The sequence below is a fragment of the Physella acuta genome, unplaced genomic scaffold, assembly GCF_028476545.2.
Source record: "Physella acuta isolate Inbredline_101_S28 unplaced genomic scaffold, ASM2847654v3 ptg000405l, whole genome shotgun sequence".
Taxonomy (NCBI): domain Eukaryota; kingdom Metazoa; phylum Mollusca; class Gastropoda; family Physidae; genus Physella; species Physella acuta.
Genome location: NW_026731924.1, coordinates 1,131,251 through 1,154,182, shown reverse-complemented (window position 1 = coordinate 1,154,182; position 22,932 = coordinate 1,131,251). Strand labels below are relative to the sequence as shown.

Genomic DNA, 22,932 nt, shown 5'->3' with positions numbered 1-22,932 from the left:
AAAACATAAACACAAACGTAAACTTAGAGGACATTTTGGAACAGCTTCTAAACTTATTGATTAAAGATAATAATTACTTAACAGTATATTCAGTGCGTAAAATAAATAAAATGTATTTAAAACTGTGTTTTACCTACCACATTGCACTTTATTAATCCATGCTAATTATATCATTTTTTCCAACATTAAAACAATCTAAATGGGTAATACATTTTGTTTGAATTTGTTCTTAGCACTTTACGTCAATTCAGATGTTAAGTTGTAAAATGAAAACATTTTTTTTTAAATGATTAATGTTGAGTTTTCTAGACATCAATTTAGATTTTAGTACAAAAATTAACACTTTGAAAATATTAGACAATGGTAATGAAGTCTAGTTTTTTACTATATGCATGTCATCCTTAAGTCCACCACATACATACAGACACAATCCATTGGAACGTTATATATAAGAATTGGTCTTGAAACTTTTCTTTTGTTCTCACCACCCTTTTACAAGTAAGAAATGCTCGTCTTTTTTTTTCTAATTGTAAATATGTTTGAAACAAATAAAACTTTGACTTAGCTATGTAGGAATACTGTTATGTTTTAGTTTAAAATGGTCTAGTATCTTTGACTTAGCTATGTAGGAATACTGTTATGTTTTAGTTTAAAATGGTCTAGTATCTTTGACTTAGCTATGTAGGAATACTGTTATGTTTTAGTTTAAAATGGTCTAGTATCTTTGACTTAGCTATGTAGGAATACTGTTATGTTTTAGTTTAAAATGGTCTAGTATCTTTGACTTAGCTATGTAGGACTACCAGAATGTTTCATTTTGACTCTAGACAAAGGCAGCTTTCACCCGGCGCTACAACAAAGAAATTCATTTGACGCCTTATGCCACTGGCACAGTGAGTAAAAGAAAAATACGAGGGACAGCTATGGTGGAGGAGGAAGTGTTTGAGGAAGACGGAGGGGAGGAGAGGATTGCTGAAAGTGAAAAGGAGGAAGACGAGGACATAGAGCAGGACACAATGATTAAGGTAATGAATGTCAAACAGTCATTAAATAAAATTAGGGGGTCAAAGGTTGAAATTAATTGTCAAATCTCAATTATTTTTTTTTCTCTTACAAATACATCCTTTATACTCAATACGAGAAAGTAAAAATTAATAAAAATTCTATAATAATAAGGTTTTATATATAAACACTAGTATTTAAATAACTAACCCTAGAAAAGAGTGAGTCTGCTTCTTAAAGTTTCGTAAATGTATTCAGTAGATAATAATGTAATAGTGAACCACACTTTTCTTTATAGTTATTTAAATAGTGCATTATTATATATTTAAAGGGAATCATTTATTTTCTTCTTTTTAGTGCGTAATTATATAAAAGCTTGTAATTTAAATGTTTTTTTTTTATTAATTTTATTTTCAATACAAATCTATTTGTAACACAATAGATTTTTATGATTGAAAAACATGTGGGCCAAATGTACACAAACAATGTGCTTATAATTTCATGGAAAATTGTGTTTTTTATAGGAAACTTTAATTAAATCATAAACAATTAATTAAGCATAATAAGCTCACTTAAGTTTTTGGTTTAGTATAAGTGATTACATGTTTAATGGTTGGCTAGATTACTGCTTAGCAATAGAACTAGTAGATAATTGGGGGAAGTTGGCTCAAAATATCCTTGAATACTCCCAAAGTTGGCTCAAAATATCCTTGAATCCTCCCAAAATTGGCTCAAAATATCCTTGAATCCTCCCAAAATTGGCTCAAAATATCCTTGAATCCTCCCAACTCTGACTCGGGTTAGGAAAAGTACAGACTACTGCACAAAGAGCTGATTTCTCAATGCAATATAGGTCGTTGAGCTTAGAGTCAATTTGACAAGAGTCCATGTGGGTCAAGTCCTACTGTCATTTTTTGGGTAGGGTGTAATTGCCATGGGGGGTGGGAGTTAACAATAACATTTGTGCTGATAGATGGGGGGGGGGTCCTGCTCTTGACACATTTTAGCATTTAACAAATGTTTTGGATTCATTTTTAGATTCATTATTTTAAATTGATTATTGTTCCACATCTAAACCAATACTCAAGATTTAGAAAGTTTGTGATAAATAACATTTCATGGTGGGTTTTATATTTAGGATTGATTGGAGTTATGTTATGGTTAGGCCCTTTTAGTTTAACAGCAACCAAAAAAAAAAAGTTTGGCCAAGTCCGTTGTGACTCGTGAAATTTGATCTGGTCAACCACTGCCAGCACTGAGCATCAAGTGAAAAGAATTCTACACTCCCCTCCCCTTACAAAATCACTGAGTTTTTTTTTAAATTTGTTTATTCACTTTTACACAGTCTAATATTCTATATGACTTTTACACAGACTAATATTCTATATGACTTTTACAGTCTAATATTCTATATGACTTTTACACAGACTAATATTCTATATGACTTTTACACAGACTAATATTCTATATGACTTTTACACAGACTAAAAATCCAGGAAAACTGCAACACAGAGCAGCTGGTGGATCACAGAAAAGTGGATCACAGAAAATTGGATCACAAAAAGGTGGATCTGGTCAGAAAACAGGGAAAAAACCGGGTCGCGGGGTCAGCAAGCAGAATAATTCTGGAAGATAATTGACAATTCTTTCATTTGTGTTGCCATCATTTATGGACAAAAAAATATTAAAACTATTCACTAGTTATCATAATTACGTGTGTTCTTTCACCTTATTACATATGTTCTTTCACCCAATTTTTGTTATTACAATTCAAGGGTTTTAATTTAACTATATCAGTTGGTTTCTTCATCATGACAGCAAGCAGCTTTTTGTCCAGTCCTTGCAACAAAAAAACCCTATTGATGATATAGAAAAATATATATACAATTAATTAAAGCTTTACCAAGTTCAATTCAAATGAAGGGGGAAAAACACAATAGGATTTTGTGACTGGTAATTAGTACTTGCCCATCATTGCATAGTACTCTAGTCAACAGACTGGCTTCGGATTCACGTTTGTAATTGACAAAGTTTACCAAACAAAAATTATTTATTATTCAAGTAGAGAGATTTTGTCCACACCATAGAACATTTAAAACATTTTTATCGATCACAGACCTCTACACTAAATTTATTCTCTTTAAGCTTGAGCTACGGTTTAAATTTAGAGCATATATCCTGCAATATATTTATGAATATAAGCAACTAAAAATATTTTAGAATAGTTGTAAACAGCTATTTTATATAACATGGTAAAAGTATATTTTTAATAAAATGGAAATACATAATTAAATATTTTACAAACCTGTATTCAAGCGTATCACTTATTTCCCCTGCTTTTGAAATCTGCGGCTCCCACAAGCGTAAAATCCTTCGTATGTTTCAGGGATTAGGACATCTGGTCTTTTAATGATCCTAATCTTAGGGGTCCTTTCCCTCTTTCATTTTTTACAAGCTTTTACGTATAGTTATTTAAATAGCAGTGTTTAATTATATATTTCAAGAAAATATTTTATTTTCTGCTTTTTAGTGCATTATTACATAAAAGCTTTTTTAATAATGATTTTTTTAATATGAAAAGGTTAACTGGAGAAAAAACGTGATTTTCTTACAGTTTCTAATACTGTTGACTCTCTACAAGCTCCCTAATAAAACTCAATAGTATTATCTAATCAATAGTAATAAAACTTTTACATCTTATATTAACAATGACCGATAAAAAACTTTTACTTCGGCGCCCCACGTTTTTCATTTTTTGTCATAATGCGCATGCAGTTTGCGATCGCTTATAGTAGAGTGATCGCTTGCATTATTGTGATGTATAGCATTTATTTTCTACTTTTTAGTTCAATCAGAAAACGTAGGTTTTTTTTTTTTTCAAATTTTAATGATAATTATTTTCTACTTTTTAGTCTTTGTTTGCATTCAAATCTTGCTATTGATTTTATATATTATATTTGTTCTTCTGTCTCCATCGCTAAAGCAGCAGATTTCGGTTTCGATCTTTTTCGAGCTTCTTTTGATACTCACCTTCTTCCATAAATTTTTGGTCGTTTAGGGGGATTTTCCAATCTGTATCCCGCTTTGCGCTTCTCCTGATACTTCTGGCGTGCCTTTTCCAATCGACGTTTCTTCTGTGTTTCTTTCACCATTTTGCCCTCGCGTGCAAACCATTCGACCATCAACATTCTACTTCCGGATCAGTCAGATTTGCATAGGTTTGTACACAAACACCGCGTGACCACTACTCAGCCAATCGCGTGCTCGCTCCTTTATGATTTTTCATTTGTTTTTCAGTAAGCCAGAAGAGGGAAAGTACCGAACTTTTTTTTATCAAATTACAATTACTAGGTTATGTCCCTTTTTTGTACAAATCAATAAGAGTCTAAAATGACCAATAAAAATTTTCTATGGATAAATTTAGTAATAATAATAATTGAATATTGTATTGCCATCGGAAACAAAGCTTCCCTGAAAATTTCAGCGCGCTAGCTAACTGGGAAGTGCCCGAAATTTCTATCGCATGATTTGATGGAAAGACAAACAAACAGACGCGAAAGCAAGTTAAAGAAAACGTGGGGAAAAAGACATCTAAAGTTGCGGTCTCACAGGGGCCGCAACCAAATAAATAAATTATCCCCCCTGACTGGTAACCATGGTATGTGTTACAAATTAATTTATGTTGAGTATTATATTATCGTTTTACTTTTTACCGTCATTTCCCCGGTAGTCATCTTTCTCGTTTTTACTTGTGACGTGTTGAAATTTCTTTGTAGCTTCCCGTGTTTGCCCCTTTGACTCTTACTTACTTACCTAGTTATATCTTTTCTTCGTTTCTCTCCCTTTCGTCACTTTCCTTTGTCTGCTTTTGTTTGGTTCTATATTAGTACCGTACTGACATTTTACTGTGGTAGTCCCCCTTTCCCCCGTTTTACTCTTCCTCGATTGTGTCGTATTTGAATTAGTAGGGTTGTTTCCCTTTCGTCGCATGCATTACTTCTGGTTGACCTGATTGTGTTTTTCCTCGTTTTTCTCCTTTGCGCGATTTCTGTTGCATTGCTTGTTTACTTTAGGGTCATCCATAAATGACGTCACACATCAGCCTACAACCCCTCAAAATTGCTTTTGAATTTTTTTTAAACATTGATATTTTTCAAACATCTTGTTTGAACTCTGTCAACACAGAGTATATCTATTACATTTTCTTAAAACCGTTTTCTAAAACGCGAAATTACGGATAAAATTCGTTTTCTAATATTGCTTTCTTGTAATGCAAAAATGACGTCACACCAACTGAACCCCCCCCCCCCCCTCATCACACATCGTCACAAAATTACGGACCCTCTTCCCCCTACGAGTGTGACGTCATTTATGGACGACCCCTTTCTTATTTTCTGAGGGAAGTATAATTTAATATCGTGCAGAATCATTAACAACTATGTTGGCAGTTTTCGCCGTTTTACACCTCCTTACTGTATTGTCTACGGAATATAAATCCTGCAAAAATCTACATCGAGAGTTTGACAAGTTTTGACCTTGTGACTTGGTTTTGCAATATTGTCCATCTATGTGCTCGTGAACACAATAACTTTATTGCCGCTTCAGTTAGGATGACACAATTTCTTATTTAGGTATGATAGAAAAAACTTGTAGCTCTGTATCATTTTTTTAAATAATTACCGGTAACCGAAAATGGTACTTACTCTACTTCTGGATTCTGAAAAGCCCATAACTAGAGTACCGTTCAAATTAGGTGCAGGTAATTTCATATACAGGTATTAAATTGTAAGCGCATGTTTCTTTCAACTTTTGGAAGTGTTCGTGGATATTATATCTTCATATATAAGTATATCTTATACTTGGATTACTTTCAATTTTTTAATGAACTTCAATAAACCGAAGTGGTACCATATTTATGTGTTCTAAAATACCAATAACCTTTGTACCGTTTCAAGTGGACGAAATTTAAACCCATGTATAAAATCTTATTCGCTTGATTCTCTCCAATTTTTTAGTGGTTTCCGGTGAACGAAAATATAACTTTACGAGATTTACGATTTCTAAAAATTATTACTTCTACCAGACCGATTTCTTCTAAACTTTTCAGAAAGGTCTAGTATCGATAACAATGCAGTGTCATATAAAATTTTGCTCAATTAGATGCTTAAAACAAACATTTTTTAAATTAATCAATGTTTCGTTTATAAAGAACTAATTTTTCCGTTTTTACGTTCATTTGGTGCGCAATTCAATGTTCTACTTGATTCTATCTATCTATATAGACTGCTACTAACATCGAGAAGGTTGTGTGTGTTTTTGTTTGTTTGTTTGTCTGTTCAGTTAGGTGAGAGCATCTGCACTATGTGTAGAACTGTAAATTACGTATATATGTAATGTAGAGAATAATGTTCTTTTTTCCCAAACTCAAATTTATTTAAAGAAGCTAATTAATTAATTTATCGATATATTCATTTGTAGAAATACCCCATTGTAAGCTAAGGCGTGACTTCTTTTAAGATATGAATGATAACGTTGCCTATCGGGCCTTGGCGGGTCACGCGAAGAAGAGATCGGCAGGTGAAGAAGAGTTCACCTGTGACTTCAGCTTTTGAAGGGATAGTGTGGTTACATCTATGCTTGGCCAAATCGGTGTTTTAAAAGAAAAAAAAAACATGTTTTTCTGAGGTGTGGCGTCTTTTTTAATGTGGGGTCTGACTTTTTGAATGTGGGGTCTGACTTTTTGAATGTGGGGTCTGACTTTTTGAATGTGGGGTCTGACTTTTTGAATGTGGGGGTCTGACTTTTTGAATGTGGGGTCTGACTTTGAATGTGGAGTGACTTTTTGAATGTGGGGTCTGACTTTTTGAATGTGGGGTCTGACTTTTTGAATGTGGAGTCTGACTTTTTGTGATGATGTATGACAGTGGGAAGGGAAGGCGAAAGATAAAAATTGTCAAATAAACGTAGTCATTTATGGATGAACCCCGAAACCCACGGTTATCCAAGGATAGCGGGTAGACTAGCTATATTATAAAAATTGTAATATACGACAAAGTTTAGGGGAATTTACTCCCTTTTTATTATTTTTACGTTCCTCTCTTATTTGAATTTTTTAAGTGAAAAAAAGACTTTTTTTTGCAATGAATTGTGTGAAAAAATTTGGATCTCTTCTCTGTGTAGGCCCGTATATATGTATGTATGTGTTGAGTGTGTGTGCCTTATAATTTTACAAAAATAACATGGCACTTTTTAGAGTGTCGGAAAAAAATTAGAAATTTGAAAACTTTTTACTGCTTCAGATATCTGAATAAATTTGAAATCCACGATCTTAGAATCTGAAGTTCTTGACATAGCAGCATTTCAACAGGCGCAACAGTCGGCACCCCGGCTATTGCGAGACGCGAAGCACTCCGGAATCCCCGGCGAGCACTAAGGCGCCTACGTTCGTTTTTTTTTTAAGGCTATACACTAAAGACACGATTGTCAAGAATAATCGTTGACTTTATCGAATCAGGCGCGTCCTTCGGCGCCCTGGCAGGGGGCAATATGGCGCCCCAGGTGTTGTTTTTTTTTGGGCGTAGTGTAGGTAAACCCATGCCTCGTCAAATATGATCCAAGTGCAGGCATTGTTTACATTTTTTTAAACTCAGTTTTAGAAAAAAAAAAGGTCACGCGTCTAAAAATATAGGATTGTTAAAGCTGTGATGAAACCCTCCTATATTTCGTCAGATTTTATTTGTCTTTTATGTATTGCTACACCTTTCTTCTGATCGCCATGAAACTTTGGAAAATTGTTGAGAATACTCATGGGGAGATTTCTGCGAAAAAAAAATTTCAATTTCACACCGGCGGCGCACCGGTAGAAAGTAATTTGGCGCCCAGGCTTATAACATGCGAGCTATGGCGCCTACGTTAATTTTAAACAGTGTGACTATGCATAAGATTGGGCGTTTAGTCGTTCACTAAATTGAATCAGGCGTGTTCGACGGTGACCAACAAGTTGCATCTTGGCGCCTCGGGTTATCCCGGTAGCACTATGTCGCATACGTTGATAGAATATGGATAAAAAGTGGTATTATATTTGTATTATAGTCTTTCATAAACTGAATCAGGTGCGTCGGCCGACGCCTCTGTAAGGTATGATTTGCCACGGGCTATCCTCGGACTTTCTTCTATACCCGCGGCAACGCGCGGAATGGGCACGCTAGTATATATATATATATATATATATATATATATATATATATATATATATATATATATATATATATATATATATATAAAACACTGCTGGTAGTGTGTCACTCCTTCCTTCCGTCATCACTATAGATTTTAGAACCATAAAAGTAAACACATCAGATTTTTTCCCTCCTAATACACCTCTTTATTTGCCGTCAAAGATACGCAATATTTGTAAGTAGAAAACTGTGTCACAGGTCCTGACACGAATCATTATAAGGATTAGAGTAGGGTCTATTTATGTAACGACTTAAATTTTTTGGAAACTCGGCAAAGTTTTTACTCTTTTGCATAGGTCAACAATAGAGCACGAAGAAAATATTAAATACAAGCACATCGCTAAAATATATTAAACCGCTCAATGTCAATGTGTTTGAATTTGCCTTGTGTTTGCATGTTTGTTTTCTGTTGTTTTTGTGTGCTGCGTTTATGTTTATGTTTGCGTTTCTGTTTGTGTTTTTGTGTTTGCGTTGTGTTTGTGTTTTCTCTTGTGTTTGTGTTGTGTTAGCGTTTGTGTTTGTGTTTAGTTTTGTTATGTTCCCTAGTTGGTACACTTAAAAAAGATTCATCGTGGCGGAGCACGGGTATGCCGCTAGTCTATAATATAAGGCTGGTGGTAGTGTGTCAGTCCGTCATCGCTATAGATTTTGCAAGTAATAAAGTAAACACTTAGTTTGTGTTTATGCAATGCGTTGTTGTTTGCTTAGGTTTGTGTTTAAGCGTTTTCGTTAGCGTTTGTGATTGCTTTTTCTGTTGTATTTTTTTGCGTTTGCTTTGTGTTTGCATTTTCTGTTTAGTTTGTGTTTGCTTTTGCGTTTTATTGTTTGTGTTTGTGTGTTGTGTTTCTGGGTTTTTTTGCGTTTGTGTTTGCATTTTTTGTGTTTGTGTTTTCTTTGTGTTTGTGTTTAGTTTTGTGTTTTGTTCTGTTCCCAAGTTGGTAAAAAAGTTCCACCGTGGCGGAGCACGGGTATCCAGCTAGCATATATATATATAAACAGACTTTGTTGATATTGTTTTATAGTTTTACCACATTTTAATTTCGAGTAAAGTACATGTGCTCAATTCAATTCTCAGTTCAAACACTTAAAGTGTTCTATCTTATTAATATTATTTAATTTAAAAACCTGATGAGTAGTGTAGACGTAGATTCAATATAGCTGTAGTCTACTGTCCATTAGATTCAATATAGCTGTAGGTCTACTGTCCCATGGAGGTTTGCTACAAACACAGAGGGGAAAAAAAACTAATTTTTACAAGCTTTTATTTAGTTTTCAATGTATGTTTGTTTGTATGTAGTTTGTTTGTGGGTTGTCGTGTAACTCAGTTTTGACCCACTTCTAATGCAGCGATTTCGTTCAAAATTTCCAGACACGTCCCACTTCGATGACAATACTTCTTCGTTCTTAATTTTAGTGTTGGAAGGGATTCCCTCGATGCGCCGTTGAGACCATTGACTCCTAATTCAGCCTGATTTTTTTAAAATATTAAATTTGCTTCCAACCAGGAAACGACGACAAGGCAGCAGCTGTTTGATTTTGGAGTTGTCTCTCCTAGAAGAAAAGAAGACTTTTCGGTTTTAGCAACCATGAGTTTTACTGACTCAACCACGCCGACCCCTGAGGACAATACAAGTCTATCGAGTCCAGTGCAGGATCTGGCCGGGATGGCTAGTATCTATATATATAATTCTCTTCGTGGGGACCATAGAAGACACCACGCAGCTTAGCCACCACCCTCATCCCCACCTGTCAGGTTAGCTGTGGTTCACCCCGAATGTTTACAATAGTAGGGCCGGTTCGAATACGTGACGGCTATTAAAGGCAGATAACTTAGTTTTTAAACGATTTGAAACTAAGGGGAGATAACATGTTCTGCTTGATATTTTCATTGTCTTCTGTAAACGGCTGCTTTCACTGGGCGGGCTGGGGTGGATTGGGGGAGGCAGGGAGGTGGGGTAGTGTCGAATTCACAAATTATGAATTGTTGATAAGTAGAAAATAAAACAACTAGATAGCGGCGCATGCTACGTCGCGGATCAGCTCGTAATAATATAATACCTGAATGGTGGTTACTGCTAAAGGATCTCTCCCAGCACCGATCCGGGTGAGCAGACGAGATGACACCTCATACATCCATCTGCGTCCAGCTGGTAGTTGCATCCCATTGGTGGAGCAGCACACGGGGGTGGGGGTGGGCACACAGTGGCTCCTTAAAATTAGACAATAAAGTTCAGTTGTCGTGTTGACTTACTCGCACTATATATGGCAATGTCCCTGAATACAAGTTGAACCCATTAACGAGTGTGTATTTTTTAAAAGTAAAGGAGGAGTGAACTCAAACTTTCTCGTATATTCTTATAGAAGGGTTGGGTGGCCACTTCCAGTGCAATCGGGCTGTAGAAACAAAAATATGTTTGTGGCAAAATCGTTCGTTTCTCGAGAAAACACAAGAGAACAAAACCTCTCGTGTATAAAAAGCTTTATGAGAATTCGATATAAATTTTTCAAATTCTGAAGGTTAATGAGAAATCGGAAACTGAGCAATGTATCCCTTCCGTTTACAACAAATTGTTCAAACGTTGATAGAAATCTACGCTCAAGAGCTGTACTGTAAAATAAAATTATAAATATCAACGTAAAATGCTACTCAAGATCTCGTGTTCATGCGGAATTAGAATAAAATATTTCCCTTTATCACTCAAACATTAGTAAATATGTTTGCGGGGAAAGGGTTAATAGAAACTAGCGACAAAATCTTAGAATTAAATATGAATCTTCATCCACCTCACTGAAGCGGTTCTCAAATTATAAGCTTTTGGGAAACTGGAAGTAGAGTAGGCTAAACAAACAAAACTTCTACTTTGCACCAGAAATTGCTCAAAAGCGGGTAGATAACTACAAATTGGATGTAATAATAAATATATTACATGTTATTAACTAATTGAAAGGGTAGCCTACTCATGGTACTGTTTTCACACACAGAAACACACACACACACACACTAACTAAAAGAAAAGTTTAAACTGATATTTATTTTTTCAGGCTTAAAAAAGGTGATCAGCGTCGCGATTTGTCAATAGTAAAAACAATTTGTGATTTTAAAACTATTTTTGACGTACTAAATAGATACAATAGGATTTATGCGCCCTAGTCCTCTCTCATTCGCAAACTGAGCATTCGCAAATAGAACATTCGCAAATAGAACACTCGCAAATAGAACATTCGCAAACAGAACATTCGCATACTACTATTACGAAAAATGAGAAACACAATATATACATTGTAGTCAGCAAAACACATAATTAAATTATTTAATACCCCAATGTTTTCAGTGCATTAAAAAAAAATTCAGTAAAACAAAAACGGTTATGTTATGAACTCATCTTTTTGTTGTATTTTTGTAATATTTTTTTTATTTGGCCGACAAAAAAAATATTTTATCTAGCTTGTGCCCGTATCGGTTAATAATAGAATGAATACAAACATTAATTTCACCCTTATTTTCGAAATAGAAGATCTGGCAAACTTGTCCTATTGATTTCATTTACCCAATCTTATCAAACTATGAGTGATTTCCGGTGACCGTAAATACTGGTTTACATTATTACTATAAGAATTTGATACTTTATGTCCTATCTTTTAAAGTTACCGGTACCACTCTGTCTGGGATCTGAGAACATACTAGAAAGTTTAGGGGAGATCACTCCACATTATCAAAATGTGAGAAGCCGATTTCATTGCAACTCATTTAAATGATAGGGTCTGTTCTTTGTGTATGTGTGTTTAGGTTGGATTTAAAAGTTAGTTAATGCCATATATATTTATAGATGTAAACCGATACGTTTGGCGCTTTTTAAACTGTAAAAAAAAAGTTAAAAACCAAAATTTTAAAATATAACCTATAAATCAAGTCAAGTAAACATTCCTCCTCAGTGTTTCTTCCAGACTTTTTTCTCCGGGGGGGGGGGGGGGGGGCACTTGAAATTTTCGGGGGGGGGGGGGGGCGGTAGACTTTCTTCGGGGGGGGGGGGGCGGACACTGTTAAAAGTATATATTTTTCTATATAAATTATATAAATTTCTTTCGCTCGGGGGGGGGGGGGCGGTAGAATTTTTTCGGGGGGGGGGGGGGGGGCTTCGCCCCCTCCCCCCGAAGAGATGCCTGGAAGAAACTCTGCTCCTCCTTAGACAGGTGAGATAGAGTTCATGTTTCTTGACCTCGGCGTATGAAGGGATGGTGTGGTCAGCACGATACCCAGTCGCATTTAGTATCCCCAATGTAAGCCAGGTACCCATAAGAGTTAGGGGCTGATCCGTGTTCCGTGTAGCAGCCAAATGCTCTACCGTTCGAGCACGCCGTCCCACCATCATTCCGTGTAGGCTACTATAAAATTATGTTTGTAAATTTATTGATGACATTCATATAACGCTTTGTGTGTTCAAGTTTGTAACCGGAAGTAGAACTTGACGCTGTGTTACGATTCCTCAAAAAAAGCAAAAGAATGTATCTATCTTGATCCATCTGCCTGAGTTCCATCATGGGTGGAAACTTGGGCACATTTTCGAAACATATTTTTGCTTTCATTCTTTCTTTTTTTCATTTAAGTATTTAAATATTAAAAAATAAAACAAGTATAAAAACCTCTATAATAATAAGCTAAAATGATCGCTAAAATGTATAAGAGATCTTATTAATGACCAATGATTATATTAAGAAAAGCAAATTATTTTTATATTTCAGTGCACTTAAAATCTTTCTATGAGAAAGGTTTTGTTTTATTTAACACTTTTTACTTTCTCGCATATACGAAGTATAGAGAAAGTCTTGTAATCGTGCAAAAAAAAATCGAGATTTTCGCAAATCTCGACGTTTTACACCTCACTGATACGGAAAAACATAATTTTGCAATCTTGTCCGTATGTCTGTGTGTCTGTCTATGTCTCTCTGTGTGTGTGTGTGTAAACACGATAACTTGAGTACCGTTACAGCTAGGTTGATGAAATTTCATATATAGGTATTGTATCAAAATCGTAGATCCCTATCAACTTTTGAGCGATTTCCGATAAACGGAAGTGGTACTTTTTCTACTTTAAATTTTTAAAAAGCCTATAACTTGAGTACTATTTCAGATAGATAAATAAAATTTCACATGTAAGTAAAAGATCTAATTCTCTACCTTCTGTCAAATTGTGAGTAATTTCCATTTACCGGAAATACTAATTTACGCTATTTCCGTTTTCTCAAAAAAGCATGTAAATTTATAAAGTACTAATAATACTGCGCACTATTATGAACATCTTTATTTGGCGTTCGCTTGGTGCGCAATTCTTTTTTCTATGAGATTATATTCTATTTTTAAAAGTTTAAGTATTTCAAATGGATTAAAAATCATAACTATATCCCTAGTTTCCATCCCCTGTTGTTTTATATAAGAATATTCGAGAAAGTTTAGGGGAGATCACTCCCGGTTTATTTAAAAAGTAATTTGTTCTAGACGAAGTTGACACCTCATAATCAGTGAGTAAATTATTTACGCAAAAATCTGATCAGTAGCTTGTTCAACGTGCTCAACAAAAACAATTTTTTTTTACAAAATTACATACCAAAAATGATCTTCGTCGATTGAACGCCCTTAGTATTATAGAATACATACACAACTGTCGGTGTAATGTTTCAACAAGTTACATTGTTAAAATTACGATTAGTTATGATTAGTAGGCCTACTTAGTGCGAAACATTATAGTCAAGATAAATCTTAGAACTTGGTGTTAAATTGTTACATCACCTTGTGTGAAAATTATAAAAGACAAGAAGAATAAAAACGTCACTAAAGTCATCAATACAGCCTTCATTTTCTCCGTTAGCTTTAGGCTCCTGAATGTAGCGAAATGTAACTGGGATTTTACACTGCTTCTAGATCGCAGAGATAGAATCTCTACAGCTGCTAAATCTCATACATTAAACTTGAACAGCTGCTAAATCTCAAAGATAACAAGATCAGTGGTATTTTGTTTATGGTTAGCTGAATTTAAAGAATCAGTGGATAACCCGAGACAGACAGAAAGACAGACAGACAGACAGACAGACAGACAGACAGACAGACAGACAGACAGACAGACAGACTGACTGACAGACAGACAGACAGACAGACAGACAGAATGACAGACAGACAGACAGACAGACAGACAGACCGACCGACCGACTGACAGACAGACAGACAGACAAACAGACGGACAGACAGACGGACGGACGGACGGACAGACGGATGAACGGATGGATGGATGGATAGATAGCTAGATAGATATGTGTATATATATATATATATATATATATATATATATATATATATATATATATATATATATATATATATATATAAACATACGCGCGGCATCAAAACGGCCAATGACAAAACGGCCCCGTCAAAACGACCCCGACAAATCGGCCCCGACATAAGAGCCCCGTCAAATTGGCCCCGTCAAAATGGCCAGCGACATATGGACCCCGACATAAAGGCTACCGATAAATGGGCTTCCGTTATTTAGGCTCCCGACAAATAGGCTCCCGACAAAAGGGCTCCAGTCAATAAGGCTTCTGACAAATATACTCCCGTCATTTTGGCTCCCGACATATAGGCTCCCGTCATTTAGTTTTTTCCACAAAACGGCCCCCGTCATTACGACTCCCGACAAATAGGCTCCCGCCATTTAGTTTTTCCACAAAACGGCCCCCGTCATTACGACTCCCGACAAATAGGCTAGCGTCATTTTGGCTCACGACTAAAAGGCTCCTGTCAATTTGGCTCCAGACAAAAGGACCACTGACAATACCGTTTCTGTAGAGACTAAATCTCCCGGCAAAGCGGTCTCATTGAATATGACACCTGCCAGTGGGACCCCTTCATCAATATTCTTTCGAGTTAGCTTATCCAACACTCTTAAGTAATACAACGTATGCATCTCTTGTTCGGCAGGCCTTATTTTTATATTAGTTTATCTATTATAAAATATAGTATGTTTTAATGTGATGAAATGTAAATTTGACCTCATGGTTTACAAGAAGCTCACTTTAGATACACCTACATCATGATGTCAATATTAGAGCCATGTAATCTATAAAGACAGTGGTGTTAGTTTCTCTTTATAAGTGGTAAAACTTCAGAAGATTGTGCAAACTATAGTTGGCAATGGTTTATTTTTCAACTGCTTATGTTGAACTTTGAATACTAAAAGTTTCTTCCTGATATTGCTGATAGATATTTTTTATGGCACTTTAAATGTTTAAAAGTTAATTTTCTCAAAACTTGTTTTTTCAAGATTTTTGCTTATTGTAACTCTAATGTTTTAGCTGTTTGCAGAGATAATGTCTTGAAACTTGGTGTACTTTTTCATTATTCATGTTATGGTGTAACTGTACATGTGAGAATGATGTGCATTGTGTACATTTTTTTTTTTAAAAATTTCATAACTTGTATGCCTTGTTTTAAATTATGCATTTTTTATAAAAATTGAAAAAAATGTTTCTTTTACATTTTAATGCAAACAAACTGCTTCTGTACACTCTAGAATGGTTCTAGTTAAATAAACAGAATTAAAACCATCAATATTTGTTCACATTATTGAAACATTAGATTTGTAAAAAAAAGGTGTTTTTTTAAAGATGGCCGCCGTTACCATGGCAACCATGCATAATTAGGTCCTCAGAATGTGGAATTTTTATTTACAGTTGCTAACTATTAATAATAGTATATTGTTACTTGCTTATCTCTGCTGTGGGCTAGTTTGGTTTTTACAGTGGAGTGGCCCCTTAAGGGTCATCTATCTATGACTTCCATAATTGAGTCGGTTATAGGCTGTTCCAACTCAGTGTGTGTGGAGAAGGGTCCACGCTGTACCTTCCTACCTCCAGTATGCTTGTAGGTTATCAAAACAAAATGTCGTTATCCTGTAAACATCATGTATATCGTACATTTTCACTTCTGTGCTCGCTTTTATGCAAAAGATCTTTACAGTTGTAAATAAGATTATCAAAATTTTAGAATTCATAGATTTTAGCTGTTAGGGGCTTGATTTGTTTGAGAATTGATGTTGGTTCATGAAAAACAATTTCATTCAGGCATTAAAAAGAGGTTATAGTAGTAATGGAGGTAGGACAACATGGTTACTTTTATGCCAATGGTGACATTACCATTCATTTGTCTGGAGCCAATATGTCGGGAGTCATTTTGTCGGTAGCCAATATGTCGGGAGCCCATTTGTCGGTAGCCACTATGTCATGAGTCCATTTGTCGGGAGCCCATTTGTTGTGAGCCCTTATGTCGGGAGGCAATATGTCGGGAACTACTTTGTCGGGAGCCAGTATGTCCTGAGCCTATTTGTCGGGAGCCAATATGTCGAGAGTCCAATTGTCGGGAGCCTAAATGTTGGGAGCTCATTTGCCGGGAGCCTATATGTCGCGAGTCAATATAACGGGAGCCCATTTGACGGGAGCCAATAAGTCGGGGCCCTTTTGACGGGGCTATTTTGACTGGGTCGTTTTGTCGGGGGTCGATTTGACGGGGTCATATTAACGGGGCCGTTTTGACGGGGCCGATTTGTCCCGGGCCGTTTTGACAGGCCAACATATATATATATATATATATATATATATATATATATATATATATATATATATATATATATATATATATATATTAGCCGGCCAGGCCCTTCACTGGCCTCTGTGAAAAACCAATCTGTAAATGACCATGACTTGTGTGTTTATTAAGTGGGATATATCCGGCATTATCTAGGTTTAGGAAGTATATTACTTTTCGAATTAACCTTTACAAAAACCAACCAAAACCAAAACAATAAAAAAACGCAAATGTAACACAAAAACAAACAAAAACACAAACGCAAACAAAAAAGTAAAAAGATAACAAACACAAATCCAAACAAAAACACAAACCCAACCACAAGCGTAATCCCAAATACAAAGAAAACACAAACGCAAATTAAAAAGTAAACACAAACACAAACGCAAATACAAATAGAAACGCAAACAATAAATTAAATTAACATTACTAAGGTGGAGTTGATTGCCGCAGAGGATGTCTTTTGGTATTCTAGCGTCAGGCATGCAGCAGACTTGACCAACCCAATCATGCAGCAGACTTGACCCAGCCAACCCAATCATGCAGCAGATTTGACCCAGCCAACCCAATCATGCAGCAGACTTGACCAACCCAATCATGCAGCAGACTTGACCCAGCCAACCCAATCATGCAGCAGACTTGACCAACCCAATCATGCAGCAGACTTGACCAACCCAATCATGCAGCAGACTTGACCAACCCAATCATGCAGCAGACTTGACCAACCCAATCATGCAGCAGACTTGACCAACCCAATCATGCAGCAGACTTGATCCAGACAACCCAATCATGCAGCAGACTTGACCCAGCCAACCCAATCATGCAGCAGACTTGACCCAGCCAACCCAATCATGCAGCAGACTTGACCCAGCCAACCCAATCATGCAGCAGACTTGACCAACCCAACCATACAGCAGACTTGACCAACCCAATCATGCAGCAGACTTGACCAACCCAATCATGCAGCAGACTTGACCAACCCAATCATGCAGCAGACTTGACCAACCCAATCATGCAGCAGACTTGACCCAGCCAACCCAATCATGCAGCAGACGTGACCCAGCCAACCCAATCATGCAGCAGACTTGACCAACCCAATCATGCAGCAGACTTGACCAACCCAATCATGCAGCAGACTTGACCCAGCCAACCCAATCATGCAGCAGACTTGACCCAGCCAACCCAATCATGCAGCAGACTTGATCCAGCCAACCCAATCATGCAGCAGACTTGACCCAGCCAACCCAATCATGCAGCAGACTTGACCCAGCCAACCCAATCATGCAGCAGACTTGACCCAGCCAACCCAATCATGCAGCAGACTTGACCCAGCCAACCCAATCATGCAGCAGACTTGACCCAGCCAACCCAATCATGCAGCAGACTTGACCCAGCCAACCCAATCATGCAGCAGACTTGACCCAGCCAACCCAATCATGCAGCAGACTTGACCCAGCCAACCCAATCATGCAGCAGACTTGACCAACCCAATCATGCAGCAGACTTGACCAACCCAATCATGCAGCAGACTTGACCAACCCAATCATGCAGCAGACTTGACCCAGCCAACCCAATCATGCAGCAGACTTGACCCAGCCAACCCAATCATGCAGCAGACTTGACCCAGCCAACCCAATCATGCAGCAGACTTGACCAACCCAACCATGCAGCAGACTTGACCAACCCAATCATGCAGCAGACTTGACCAACCCAATCATGCAGCAGACTTGACCAACCCAATCATGCAGCAGACTTGACCAACCCAATCATGCAGCAGACTTGACCAACCCAATCATGCAGCAGACTTGACCAACCCAATCATGCAGCAGACTTGACCAACCCAATCATGCAGCAGACTTGACCCAGCCAACCCAATCATGCAGCAGACTTGACCCAGCCAACCCAATCATGCAGCAGACTTGACCCAGCCAACCCAATCATGCAGCAGACTTGACCAAGCCAACCCAATCATGCAGCAGACTTGACCCAGCCAACCCAATCATGCAGCAGACTTGACCCAGCCAACCCAATCATGCAGCAGACTTGACCCAGCCAATCAATCATGCAGCAGACTTGACCCAGCCAACCCAATCATGCAGCAGACTTGACCCAGCCAACCCAACCATGCAGCAGACTTGACCCAGCCAACCCAATCATGCAGCAGACTTGACCAACCCAATCATGCAGCAGACTTGACCAACCCAATCATGCAGCAGACTTGACCCAGCCAACCCAATCATGCAGCAGACTTGACCCAGCCAACCCAATCATGCAGCAGACTTGACCCAGCCAACCCAATCATGCAGCAGACTTGACCCAGCCAACCCAATCATGCAGCAGACTTGACCCAGCCAACCCAATCATGCAGCAGACTTGACCCAGCCAACCCAATCATGCAGCAGACTTGACCCAGCCAACCCAATCATGCAGCAGACTTGACCAACCCAATCATGCAGCAGACTTGACCAACCCAATCATGCAGCAGACTTGACCCAGCCAACCCAATCATGCAGCAGACTTGACCCAGCCAACCATGCAGCAGACTTGACCAACCCAATCATGCAGCAGACTTGACCAACCCAACCATGCAGCAGACTTGACCAACCCAATCATGCAGCAGACTTGACCAACCCAATCATGCAGCAGACTTGACCCAGCCAACCCAATCATGCAGCAGACTTGACCCAGCCAACCCAATCATGCAGCAGACTTGACCCAGCCAACCCAATCATGCAGCAGACTTGACCCAGCCAACCCAATCATGCAGCAGACTTGACCCAGCCAACCCTATCATGCAGCAGACTTGACCCAGCCAACCCAATCATGCAGCAGACTTGACCAACCCAATCATGCAGCAGACTTGACCAACCCAATCATGCAGCAGACTTGACCCAGCCAACCCAATCATGCAGCAGACTTGACCCAGCCAACCCAATCATGCAGCAGACTTGACCCAGCCAACCCAATCATGCAGCAGACTTGACCCAGCCACCCAATCATGCAGCAGACTTGACCCAGCCAACCCAATCATGCAGCAGACTTGACCCAGCCAACCCAATCATGCAGCAGACTTGACCCAGCCAACCCAATCATGCAGCAGACTTGACCCAGCCAACCCAATCATGCAGCAGACTTGACCCAGCCAACCCAATCATGCAGCAGACTTGACCCAGCCAACCCAATCATGCAGCATACTTGACCCAGCCAACCCAATCATACAGCAGACTTGACCCAGCCAACCCAATCATGCAGCAGACTTGACCCAGCCAACCCAATCATGCAGCAGACTTGACCCAGCCAACCCAATCATGCAGCAGACCTGACCAACCCAATCATGCAGCAGACTTGACCCAGCCAACCCAATCATGCAGCAGACCTGACCAACCCAATCATGCAGCAGACTTGACCAACCCAATCATGCAGCAGACTTGACCCAGCCAACCCAATCATGCAGCAGACTTGACCCAGCCAACCCAATCATACAGCAGACTTGATCCAGCAAACCCAATCATGCAGCAGACTTGACCAACCCAATCATGCAGCAGACTTGACCCAGACAACCCAATCATGCAGCAGACTTGACCCAGCCAACCCAATCATGCAGCAGACTTGACCCAGCCAACCCAATCATGCAGCAGACTTAACCCAGCCAACCCAATCATGCAGCAGACTTGACCCAGCCAACCCAATCATGCAGCAGACTTGACCCAGCCAACCCAATCATGCAGCAGACTTGATCCAGCCAACCCAATCATGCAGCAGACTTGACCCAGCCAACCCAATCATGCAGCAGACTTGATCCAGCCAACCCAATCATGCAGCAGACTTGACCCAGCCAACCCAATCATGCAGCAGACTTGACCCAGCCAACCCAATCATGCAGCAGACTTGACCCAGCCAACCCAATCATGCAGCAGACTTGACCCAGCCAACCCAATCATGCAGCAGACTTGACCCAGCCAACCCAATCATGCAGCAGACTTGACCCAGCCAACCCAATCATGCAGCAGACTTGACCAACCCAATCATGCAGCAGACTTGACCAACCCAATCATGCAGCAGACTTGACCAACCCAATCATGCAGCAGACTTGACCAACCCAATCATGCAGCAGACTTGACCCAGCCAACCCAATCATGCAGCAGACTTGACCCAGCCAACCCAATCATGCAGCAGACTTGATCCAGCCAACCCAATCATGCAGCAGACTTGACCCAGCCAACCCAATCATGCAGCAGACTTGACCCAGCCAACCCAATCATGCAGCAGACTTGACCCAGCCAACCCAATCATGCAGCAGACTTGACCCAGCCAACCCAATCATGCAGCAGACTTGACCCAGCCAACCCAATCATGCAGCAGACTTGACCCAGCCAACCCAATCATGCAGCAGACTTGACCCAGCCAACCCAATCATGCAGCAGACTTGACCAAGCCAACCCAATCATGCTGCAGACTTGACCCAGCCAACCCAATCATGCAGCAGACTTGACCCAGCCAACCCAATCATGCAGCAGACTTGACCAACCCAATCATGCAGCAGACTTGACCCAGCCAACCCAATCATGCAGCAGACTTGACCCAGCCAACCCAACCATGCAGCAGACTTGACCCAGCCAACCCAATCATGCAGCAGACTTGACCAACCCAATCATGCAGCAGACTTGACCAACCCAATCATGCAGCAGACTTGACCCAGCCAACCCAATCATGCAGCAGACTTGACCCAGCCAACCCAATCATGCAGCAGACTTGACCCAGCCAACCCAATCATGCAGCAGACTTGACCCAGTCAACCCAATCATGCAGCAGACTTGACCCAGCCAACCCAATCATGCAGCAGACTTGACCCAGCCAACCCAATCATGCAGCAGACTTGACCCAGCCAACCCAATCATGCAGCAGACTTGACCAACCCAATCATGCAGCAGACTTGACCAACCTAATCATGCAGCAGACTTGATCCAGCCAACCCAATCATGCAGCAGACTTGACCCAGCCAACCCAATCATGCAGCAGACTTGACCCAGCCAACCCAATCATGCAGCAGACTTGACCCAGCCAACCCAATCATGCAGCAGACTTGACCCAGCCAACCCAATCATGCAGCAGACTTGACCCAGCCAACCCAATCATGCAGCAGACTTGACCCAGCCAACCCAATCATGCAGCAGACTTGACCCAGCCAACCCAATCATGCAGCAGACTTGACCCAGCCAACCCAATCATGCAGCAGACTTGACCCAGCCAACCCAATCATGCAGCAGACTTGACCCAGCCAACCCAATCATGCAGCAGACTTGACCCAGCCAACCCAATCATGCAGCAGACTTGACCAACCCAATTTTGCAGCAAACTTGACCCAGCCAACCCAATCATGCAGCAGACTTGACCCAGCCAACCCAATCATGCAGCAGACTTGACCCAGCCGACCCAATCATGCAGCAGACTTGACCCAGCCAACCCAATCATGCAGCAGACTTGACCCAGCCAACCCAATCATGCAGCAGACTTGACCAACCCAACCATGCAGCAGACTTGACCAACCCAATCATGCAGCAGACTTGACCAACCCAATCATGCAGCAGACTTGACCAACCCAATCATGCAGCAGACTTGACCAACCCAATCATGCAGCAGACTTGACCCAGCCAACCCAATCATGCAGCAGACTTGACCCAGCCAACCCAATCATGCAGCAGACTTGACCCAGCCAACCCAATCATGCAGCAGACTTGACCCAGCCAACCCAATCATGCAGCAGACTTGACCCAGCCAACCCAATCATGCAGCAGACTTGACCCAGCCAACCCAATCATGCAGCAGACTTGACCAACCCAATCATGCAGCAGATTTGACCCAGCCAACCCAATCATGCAGCAGACTTGACCCAGCCAACCCAATCATGCAGCAGACTTGACCCAGCCAACCCAATCATACCGCAGACTTGACCCAGCAAACCCAATCATGCAGCAGACTTGACCAACCCAATCATGCAGCAGACTTGACCCAGACAACCCAATCATGCAGCAGACTTGACCCAGCCAACCCAATCAT

At 39.8% G+C, this 22,932-nt stretch overlaps 1 protein-coding gene and 1 long non-coding RNA gene across 2 annotated transcripts in view; one reads left to right on the top strand and one right to left on the bottom strand.

Annotated features, from left to right (window-relative positions):
• Window positions 1–2,719, top strand: part of LOC131942387 (replication factor C subunit 1) — a 57,544-nt gene extending 54,825 nt beyond the window's left edge. The window contains exons 23-24 of the mRNA XM_059302223.1: window positions 828–1,025; window positions 2,486–2,719. Of these exons, the coding sequence (XP_059158206.1) occupies window positions 828–1,025; window positions 2,486–2,638 (351 nt within the window). The 3' untranslated portion in view covers window positions 2,639–2,719. The remainder of the gene's footprint in view (window positions 1–827; window positions 1,026–2,485) is intronic.
• Window positions 2,720–9,249: 6,530 nt separating this feature from the next.
• On the bottom strand, window positions 9,250–14,176 carry LOC131942428 (uncharacterized). The gene is made up of 3 exons (XR_009386757.1): window positions 14,026–14,176; window positions 10,299–10,449; window positions 9,250–9,459 (listed from the first exon to the last, which is right to left on the bottom strand). It is a non-coding gene; the product is annotated as an uncharacterized LOC131942428 (long non-coding RNA).
• Between the last annotated feature and the right edge of the window lie 8,756 nt (window positions 14,177–22,932).